The sequence below is a fragment of the Eucalyptus grandis genome, chromosome 2, assembly GCF_016545825.1.
Source record: "Eucalyptus grandis isolate ANBG69807.140 chromosome 2, ASM1654582v1, whole genome shotgun sequence".
Classification (NCBI taxonomy): Eukaryota; Viridiplantae; Streptophyta; class Magnoliopsida; order Myrtales; family Myrtaceae; genus Eucalyptus; species Eucalyptus grandis.
The window spans coordinates 41,586,070-41,596,381 of record NC_052613.1 but is presented as its reverse complement, the minus strand read 5'-3'; the positions used below and the strand labels follow the sequence as shown (position 1 = coordinate 41,596,381).

General features: G+C 41.7%; 1 protein-coding gene across 1 annotated transcript; it reads right to left on the bottom strand.

The window, feature by feature from the left end:
• Positions 1 to 1,001: 1,001 nt before the first annotated feature.
• Positions 1,002 to 7,882, bottom strand: LOC104432880 (homeobox-leucine zipper protein REVOLUTA). The gene is made up of 18 exons (XM_010045451.3): positions 6,627 to 7,882; positions 6,318 to 6,477; positions 5,819 to 5,904; positions 5,642 to 5,732; positions 5,420 to 5,515; positions 5,185 to 5,298; positions 5,005 to 5,088; positions 4,760 to 4,915; positions 4,610 to 4,684; positions 4,360 to 4,466; positions 4,016 to 4,199; positions 3,366 to 3,554; positions 2,984 to 3,064; positions 2,622 to 2,756; positions 2,157 to 2,491; positions 1,801 to 1,906; positions 1,551 to 1,700; positions 1,002 to 1,466 (listed from the first exon to the last, which is right to left on the bottom strand). The coding sequence occupies exons 1-18, from the start codon at positions 6,857 to 6,859 to the stop codon at positions 1,317 to 1,319; spliced, it is 2,532 nt and encodes an 843-aa protein (XP_010043753.2). The 5' UTR covers positions 6,860 to 7,882; the 3' UTR covers positions 1,002 to 1,316.
• Positions 7,883 to 10,312: the final 2,430 nt, after the last annotated feature.

Sequence of the window (10,312 nt, the reverse complement as noted above, 5' to 3'; positions counted from 1 at the left end):
ATACGAGAAAAAAGGTGATCGCCTGGTCTCAGAAAAATTTAATTAGTAATATCATAATATATGAAATGATGGTTCCCTTAGCCAAGCCTTTGCCAATGAGCGGCCGGCCCACTAGCTTGTAGTACGGGTGTCCAGTTGTGAAAATGATGACTCTTGGACCAGCTTTTGAAAAAGTTCCAGATTGCGCGGCCGATTCAATCAGGTCGAGTACCCATTCAAACCGCTCGTTTTTCTAACCAGCAAACTGCTAGTGATGAGAAACCAATAAGACCCAAAAACGTATAGTCAGTCCGACCGGTTTAAAACAGGTGTTCTGTGAAGTCCCATCTAATCTAATTTTCCAAGAAAATCGATGAACTTCGCATCGAGAAAGAGAAAAAAGGGTACAAGATTTCAATGAATGGTGGAGGGACAAGGGTAGAGGAAAATAATTTTCTTTGTATTTAATGCAGACTGTGCTGGGGTTTAAGGAGTGATCTGCAGGTAGATCGCCTCAGCCTGAAATCTGGAGGAGGAGCAGATGAAGTAAATTACTCAGCCATGGCCACCATTGTCACGTTCCAGCCAAAAAGGTTTCAAAAGGACCAAAAAGAGACGAGACTGCATAAAGCAAAGCATGTGAGACGGATTCAGGAAAATATGGTGGACAGCTTTGCTGGACATCTGCAAAAGAACGGAATCATAAAGGCTTCTGAACAAAGATTCTCGCATTGACATACAAAGCCTCTCACCGGCAACCGACAAGGACATAAAGCCGCAGAACCGGAAGGAAAAACAAAGAAAGCTTCATGCTACCTTCTTTCTAATCACTTATCAAGTTCACACTGTACTAAGAGTATCATTTGAAAAGAGAGCGAGTGCTGCTAGCTACAGTGACCAAGAAAAGGACAGCAAAGAATGGATGTGCAGTTCTACGATCCCGAGGGACCGATCCTAGGACGGGTCGGGTCGGGTCTCCTCGAATTCTTTCGCCATCATACAAAACATTGGTAGCACAAATATTCAAAAGGTACCAAGACCAACAAAGCTATATTTGCTCTTTTTTTCTGAGATGGTCATCAAGGGAGTGGGGATCCATTCCTCAAGGATCCTTAGAAACAACACCCTGAAGCTCCACGCCAAAAGGACCGACCTCTTAAAGGCAAGAGAGATTATGCACATCACATGGAAATTTTCATTAAATAAAAAATTGGGGAATTGGATGTGTTCTTTCTTTTCTTTTTCAGTATGACAAAACTCCTAACCCCTCTTAGTTTTTTCACATCTATTCAACAGCAGCAAGAGGGCGTTCAAAAAAAGAATATATTAGGCTATGCTCACACGAAAGACCAATTCACGAAAGAGAAAGCGAGGCAGTGGACAGTGTTCTCCTCCGCAGAAAGGACCTTCCACGCGATCGCTTGTTCATATGAGACATGTCGCCCCATCGTCGACATGCAAATTCCAGAGGGCAAGTAGGCAGACCCCTGAGATGAAATTCAGAGCAGATTAGACATTTTCGTACATCCCAAATGCTTATCATCATGTAGCTTAAAGAATGATAAAAATACCTCTTGCATTAACTTGGCAAACTCGGGGGACAATTCTTTGCGGACTGACTCGTCAAATATCTTATCCAAAGTGATATCTTGTAAAGCCACCAAAGTGGTCTCTAACATGTCAAGTCCTGCCTGGTTTGCAAAGATGAAAACTGGAATAGACTGCCAAACCAAGAGGAAGACTTTCATGAGTCATTGCTATTACATGGCGAGATTTACTTTTAACAATTTCCTAGTAACACAAATAACAGATATTTGATACCTTCAATGAACAACACAATATGGCATCCTGATGACTCCAAAGAGTCTTCAACATAGAATCAGCACCAAGCAAATCAGATCCCAGCAATTCTGTTCCCAGATATAAGCTGCCAGAGAACAAAATCCTATCAGTTAAGAGACACAGAAGAATTGAGTGTCGCATCTATAGTTTCTACATAAGGTATGTTAGCTATGTAAGGCGGTCCACTGATCTCTCTTCCTCCTCTTGAATGCACATGCACACATGAAAGAGGGAGAGAGATAGTCGAGCATCAGCTTGATGAGTGGCAGATCACAACAAACACAGAGTGAGATGCACCAAAAGAAGACCAATTCAATCAAATTATCAGAACATGCCTGTAGCTCTGGCAGATCCAGTTAGCAAGTGTTAGAGCTTCTGGAGATCCCTGTGAAAGCTTGGGGTTAATGGAAGGGCCCAATCCTGATGGAGATATGACCATTGCAACCCGCTGCACAGACGAAATAACGCTACGGACATACTGCCTGGCCATGACTGCCACATTATCCTGTGTGTTGGCATCAAATGGGAACTGGAAGGCAATAGTCAGAACAGATCGTGCACCATGGCTTGGCGCAACATCTCCAACGCAATTTGTTGATGCAGGCCCCACCTCAAGACTCGATGTCAGATCAAGGGTCCGATTTGTCGTTAGAGAATCCTGTACATCAGACTGAACAGCAATGAAAGCATTAGTGCCTGTTAGGATAACTAATAGCTGATTTAGCATTAACATCTGTTTAGAGGTTTCATTAGAGATGAGCAAAACTGAAAAACTTCAGTAGAACTCAGGTCAACTCAACTGATTTTGAATCCAGTGGTATGATACGGAAACCAGAGGGTAGCAGTGGAGCATCATCAGGAAACATTTCATCAATTGGCGCAAAAATAAGTTCGGAACAGACTCCAACTGCATTCTCGTCTATCCCGCTGCATATCTGCCCAAAATAGGTAAAGATAAGAGGACAATAAGGCCGTTGTTAAATAACTTACGATAAATTACACTAACATCTGATGTATTTCTCTTTGGGGTTTTAAGGCCTTCTGTGGCCTATAGGTATCTTTTAACTAACATATCATGAAAAAGATAGAAGCTAAAACAAACGGGAATGATAAAACTATGATCTCTATCCATATATACTCCACATCGGACTGAGAAGAGCACCTGCAAAAGATGAATATCTCTTGATACAAAAGCATCTTCTTGAGCAAGAGAATGGCCTTCAAGACGGATAACTTCAAGCATCTGCATCAGAAAATGATAGTTAGAAGTATCCCATTCCATAATTAGCAAGAAATTGAGTTTTCGCCATGCTCCTTTCAGGTTGTCTGAGTAATTCACCATGCTCCTCTTACATTATGTGCTCTTCTAAACTGAAACAATATTATGTATCTCAATTGCTTCATTCGAACTTGATACATTCAGGAATAGCACTTAAGTATATATAAGTTGCTTGACGAAGTTTTCAACTACAAGAAGCTTGTACAAGTACTTTTTCAGTCTCGAAGTTTGGCATATTGAACCTCCTATCCATCCTAAAAAGTACCTCTTCGTGCTCAATTGTGTGACCAAGGGGCATGATGATTTGACTCCCGGTGAATCTTGTGGGCCTCATACCAGGATAGCCAAATGGACTAGCTTTTAATGATGCCGCAGAATAAGCATCCACATTGAAATCAGCCCATTCTGAGCGGTGCTCCCTCAGAAACCGAACCAACACAGCAGGAGGGACATTCTGGCAGGCAAAAACATTTCATCAGTGAAATGCTTTATAGTGAAGTTAAAAGTTCAAAACATACAATAGACTCATAGAAAGTATAAGAGTTCCTCAATACTTTCATCTTCCAGATCAGGAGATGGGCAAAGCCAACTGATCATCATACTTAATGACAACTCTCGTGCATAACAATGACCAAAGGAAAAGGAAGAAAATGTTCAGACATCCTAGTGAACTCATCAAGGGGAAAAAGAAGACCAAAGATAGTAATAGAACTAAATGAAGTTACTCCATCAGTACAACTAAACAACGTCCTAGTCAATCTATCTAATTCATAAGTTTTAACCTTCCATCTTATGAACTGAATGTTTGGTGACAAATTTTTAATCAATGGAGTCCAAACCTACGTCGCACATCAAAATAAAGTATAGATCAAGATATGAATGCAACATGCTTTGATGTCAGTGAATCAAACTTACTTGTAGTAACATGGAAGCTTTGGCACATAGAATTCCTCCCACAAATGAAAGGGGATTAGCAGGATTTGATGTAGTGTTCAATTTTTTAGAGAAAGTGACAGCAATCATGACATCTTCGGCTCCGTCACCATTCATCAATGACCACCCACCGTCATTGAATCCATTTACTGCATCATTAAAGCCTCTAAAACAAGTAGACCATTGAAAGGTAATATTAGCAAAGTGACTCATCATTATGATTAGTACAGATATATATATATATGAGACAAAATAGGAATAATGAGACAAAATATATAGGCTACCAGCCTGAAGATCCAAGAAATTAAGTTGCACAAGATAGCTACCTGCTCAATCTTTGGCTGAAAGTTCTCAAAACTGCCGGCTGCCTTCCCAAACCATAAACCACCTCCCCACTCGTCTCCTGAGCAATTTGCCGGATGTATCGAAGAGCCTTGACAGAAATTAATAATGTATCAATGGCCATCTAACATTCTTAATCCACAATTCTCCACTATGCCTCTCCCAAACCATTCCAAAACCATAAACCTTCATTCATAATTAAGTTGGTGACATCTGGCAACAAACAGAACTTACCGCAATAGTAATTCTCTGGGCCACAACTTTGGATGATTCATAAAGTGGCCGAAGAACCTCAGGAACACTCCAGGCCTGCAATTAGATGCTAAATAAGAAATTTCGTTTCTTGAGTAGAATGGCAAAAGTCATCTTTGAGAAACTACAGACCTCGAGATTGAGGTGGTCAACAATGTGAATGATTGATCCTCCACCCTCGCATGGGCGAATCAAATAGCCACTAGGAAGAATTTCAGCTCTCACAAATTGAGCTGCTGAAGCTGGGTTGGGGCCGGCACCAGATCCGGACAGAGATCTCTCACATACCTTGGAACAAGAATACCAAGGGAATAAGAAGATTAAGAAATAAACCTAACAAGAATAAAGAAAACAAAGCAGCAAGCAGGCAATGTTACCACAAGACTGCCATTTTCTAGAGTCGTGGTATATCTGAGAGTCCATAAATCTCGCGCAGGAGCCAGAGTAGTTGGAGCATAAATCTGATGCAGTTTAACATACAACAAATGGTCACTACAGCCAGGAAAAATCAGAAAACCCCACCATAATCAACTAAATGCATAAGCCAGATTTTTCACCTGCGTGTAAACAAGTTCGATTGTTCCACCATTTCCGGCAGGAAACATGGTGAAGACTTCAAGGCTCCGACAGTCCCGGAACCATGAAGTACGATCTTTGAGGATCTCTACAATCTGCCGAAATTTAATAAGATTTGAGATCGAGTTAATAAAAAATTAGCCACTCTGATCTTTCTTAACATACCTAACAAAAAAGAACTGCCCAAAAGTTCACCTGATGCAATGTATGACTTACCTTGGTTGGTTCTAAACTAACAAGACCACAGGCTCGAGCGGCCACTCCACTGCAACTTTGTGAAATGGCGAAGATTCCAACCGAATCCGGACCAGGCTGAAACAACAATTGACGAATCTTATTAGATATGCTTAGAGTTATGGGAACAACATTTCATCCCTACACGAAACAAGAGAGAGTAGAAGTGAAAGGAAATCAAGCTTTCTGATAGGCAATGGCAACCTTCATCCCAGGCATTTGAACCCAATCGACAGCAGTTCCTGTAGCCTTGGAGAGGAACTCCGCCAATGTCTCCTCCGCAATGGAGAGGAGCCTGTCGAGAAAATGATAAATCTTAGGTCCACAATCGCAGATTCTGAGGTAAAATAGCAAGCCATGTCCACTATTCGTTGGGATTACCCAGCAGGGTTATTTGCATCTCTGAGAGAGTGCTGAGGAGTAGTAACTACAGAGTCGCAGCTTGCATCGGTAGTAGTAGCCGATGTCTGCAAATAATTCCAAACACATTCGCAATAGCAGTGTCAAATTGTGTAAAGGAAAATATAAAATAGTTTATTCAGCAAGGAAAGAAGCAAATCAAACCGAAATGGGTGTTTGGAGACCAAAAGATCTTTCTCTAGCTACATTTATAATTCAAAGGGGGAAAAAGCCACTCTCAACGATCATATGATAACTAGCACGGGCTGGGCAAAACTAAACGCAAAACTCTCGAGATTTGATTCCAATTCCAGCGTCTTATTTTCCAAAGATGTCATATAATACAGAGGAATCATCTCTAGTGCAAGCTAGTCAGTTTTCAAGATCTGTTTCTCTAACCTTCACCGTGATCTTTGATCAAAGAAAGAGATCTAACTACAAAGAAGACCAAGTACACAGCAAACACGAAGTAAGAACATACAGTATGGAGTTGCTGACGCATGTAGCCATTTTCGCATACCAATTGCGAAACCTGCTTCTGCAGCCGATCATTCTCCTCCATCAAGAGCTTGTTCATGGCCGTCAGTTTCCTGTTCACCGTCTGGAGTCTTGAGGCCTCTTTTCTCTGCTTCTCTCGACACCTGCGTAGGCCAAACAACAACCTTTATCGCAAAATTACCAAGGAAAACCTGTTGACATAAACCACAGGCCTTACAAGACGATTCTTTTGCACGACCCAATAGACTGGTTTGAATGAACTCTCTTCATCACGCATAAACCCGTGCTTTACCTGCGATTCTGAAACCAGACTTTGATCTGCTTAGGCTCGATGTTGGACAAAATGGGGCACTCCCGAATCAGCTGTTGTCTGCGCAGAGAGCTGGGCTTAGGGCATTCTGAATAGACCCTCTCGAGAGCTTCCACTTGCTCCGCTGTGTACCTCACGTACTTGCCCGAGTCGGTCAAGTGCTTGTTGATGCTTCCACTGCTGCTCTCCCTGTGAGGCACCATCGTCATCGCCATTTCTTTCTCCCTCGACCAAACCCGAGCTTGAAGACGCTCTCTATATTGGTGCTAAGTTAAAGACTCTTCTCCGTCGAAGCTTGTCTCCCGAAAGCCCCTCTCTTTGTGAAAGAAAGCTTGTTGGACTCTTCTTCTTCAGAATTTTCTCTTTTCTTTTTGCGGTCTTACGCAAAGGCTTGTGGAAGAAGGGTTCTAAAAAGAGAACCAAGAGATGGGTTTGAGCAGGACTCAGTTTTTGGCTGCGTTCAGACAGCACAAACGCTTGTGCCGTATCTCTTTCTTCTTTTTTTCCTTCGTTTCTCTCTAGACTGCCGTTACGGGCAGATAGAGCTACGAAGACACACCGTCCCTCTCGAGAGAATTTTTGCTGTAAATGGCCAAAAAGATCCAAGACCCTTTTTTACCAAGATTTGAAGGCGAACTTTTCGGTTCTTTTCCCCTTCTCTATCTTTTCTTCCTGAACTCGCTCGCGAAACTCCCCTCTTTTTTCCAAGACAAGCAAACGAAACCAGCTCCTCCTCTTCCCTACTGAACCCAAGAAAATAACCAGCTAAAAAGCCCCCCAGAGCCCCAGCTGCCTCACATCTAAAAGAAGAAAGGAAGGGACGACAGAAAACGAAACAAGAAAGAAAACTAAGCCAGGTTATATCTACAAAGATCTCTCCTTTGAATTCCCAAACGACAGAAAGAAGAAGAAAGCGAGGCTCTTGGTTGGGAAGAAAGAGCCCAGTATCCGGAGCAGCTATGGAGAGGTGGGTAATGTCATGCAAGGCGAGGTAGGAGAAGGAGGAGCAGAAGAACGGAGAACCCTAATCATGACTCGAGAGTCAAGAAAGACAAAGGGGGGGAACGAGAGAGATTTGTGCGAGAATTCAGGGATTTTGAATGAGATGTCCAGCAGATGAACACCAGCTAGAGAGAGAGAAGAGAGAGAGAGAGAGAGGGAAGTAAATGTGAGACTGAGCTGAAACAGTGAGTGTTGGGTCTGGAACAGAGAGAGAGGGGTGTGCGTTTGTGTCATTACAGGAGAGAAAGAGACTACAAAAAAAAAAAAAAAAAAAAAAAAAGGGGGGGGAAAAGAAGATCATTTCCTTGCAAAACGACAAGAGAGTCAAGTCAGGGCACTGAGGTTTTCTCTTTATTGCTTGGGAAGGAGGGGAAGGAAGGGAGGAGGAGGAGGAGGGGTCATATACATTTTACAATTGAAGCCATCAGCTTTTGCTGAAATGACATCTCAGGCCCCCACTGCCTCCCCCACCCACAGTCTGCCATCACTCTACTTCTTCATCCTACCCCTAAGCCTACACCCTCACTCCCTACAAACACTCCCCCTACCAGTATTATGGATTTTTATTATAAACTATCATATTTTCATTAATTAATGTTCTCAAATAAACCTTAGATTCATCTTCTTCCGTCTAAAGCATTATAGCGGTAAAGGATCAGTTTGCTACTTGACCGAAGACTTAGGGATAGCAATTTAACTCGATTAGCTCCCAACATAAGGTACTAAATCAAAGTGAGATGGGCCAACTTAGTCAAAAACTTTGCACAGCTAAAGTTCGCTTCTCTTCTTTTCTCAGGGCATTTGTTTTTGGGGGAAAATAGCTGTGGCAAAAGGGAGAAAAAAAGAAAACAGAGAGAGAGAAGAAAATAATTTTTTTTTTGAGGGGGGTCAGAAGAAGAGAGAATGAAGCATATCAATACCAAGCGGAATGAGGAGAATATTCTTCTTAAAAGAGGGGGAGGGGAAATTAGAAAAAGACATGAGAATGAGAAAGGGATGGGAGTCTCGAGATTCTCCAAACGCAAGCAAAGGACACAAGCTTATAAAAACCCTATGGGAAGGGAGGGGACCAATTGTCCTTGGACCTTGGCTTTCCTACGGGGCGGTTTCTTAATTCCGGACCAATTATCTCATTTATTACCACTCGCATGTAACCCCGAAATATAAAATAAAAAAGAAACAAGGAAAAAGGGGAATGTGCATGAATCGAAAGTACATGCATACATATACTCCGGGTCTCTTCCGGCGCCGTCCGTCCATCGGCGCATGACCGCCTTGGTCAGACACTTTCTATGGAGTCATCAACTTCATGCACGTTACTTTATACTTTTTTTTCTTCGTTATTTCATCAATTTTCCTTTTTGCATATGTGAAATGCCCTTCTTCTTCTTCTTTTGAGATGATTGAAAAGCGACATTTTGAGCGTATGATATTTATGGAACTTCTCTTAACGCGGTGTAGTAATTGATATGATTAATCAAACTATTCATTTATCGAATATTGTTAGCTAGTGCATGATGTGACATTCTTCCCCTTTTATCCACTCAATTTTACATTTGTATCCATAGATCAAGTAATACATCTTGTCTCGTGTATCGAAATATGATGGTGTTGCAAATTGCCCTGTTTAAATCACCAATATTCTCGTGAGTATTAGGATCCTGAGCCAAGGATCATACAAGGCACGCGGGATTCTAAAATCACAAGTAATCCAGTTAAATTTGACAGATTATTATCTCATAACGGTTTTAAAAACAAGTATTTCGATTAGCACATTAACCGTCCCACATAACACTCGCTTCTCATGCTTTCCAGCAGTGGCAATGGCTTGAGTTTGTTTCACGCAATTCGAGTCTATAAGGGAATACTCTGAACGGTCACGATTCCTTTATTGACAATTATATAGACTACGCAAAACCCATGATAAATCATTTTGCCAAGTAGGATCCTCACAAAACAAGAATATCTAAGCCCATAAATGAGATTTTTTATTTTTTTGTCATTCCTATTCTATTTTTACTCTACACTCACTCTCAAACTTTTCGCATTCGCTTTGCGGGCGTGGAGAAATAAACCCACTTCATCAGCCCTTCCCCCCTCTCCAAAAGCACGGTTTAGTCCACATTTGGCCGGTCAAAGATTGTCGGGTCAGCTGCCAAAAACAGTGACGAAATCTCCCACCCAAAAATTCACCAAAATCGATAATGCAATGTCGTGAAATAATAAAATCGACCGATGCAGCGGCTCGCCATCTTCGCCTGCGCTTTTTGGCATGCGCTAAAAGCGAAGCAGGCCTCACATGCCTCCCACAAAACTCGCCCCCCAAATTACATAGAAAAAGCATCTCCCCTTCTCCTTATTTTAATTTTACTTTAATTCTAATTCTCATTTATCCCTTTTCTCTCTCTTTTCCCCATTTAAAGAATTCTCCAAGCTAATTCATTTCAGAAGCAAACCCAGAAAAAACAAATAAGAAAAAATTCAATATGAATGAAATAAAGAAGAGGAAAAGGGAAGCAGGCACTGAGATTCTGCATTGCATCGCAAGCAACAAAGAAGGGGGCGTATAAGATAATGTTATTTTCGCCGATCAAGTTAAAATTAATCTTTTCGGGTCCAATGATTGTGCATTTTTTATGCGACACCGTGACAATATTAAAAACCCC

Coding starts and splice junctions, on each gene's coding strand:
- LOC104432880 (XM_010045451.3), bottom strand. CDS start 6,859: ATGGCGATGACGATGGTGCCTCACAGGGAGAGCAGCAGTGGAAGCATC. Junction 5,905..6,317: donor TGCGTCAGCAACTCCATACT/GTATGTTCTTAC, acceptor AATTATTTGCAG/ACATCGGCTACTACTACCGA. Junction 3,555..4,015: donor AAGCTTCCATGTTACTACAA/GTAAGTTTGATT, acceptor TTTGCCTGCCAG/AATGTCCCTCCTGCTGTGTT.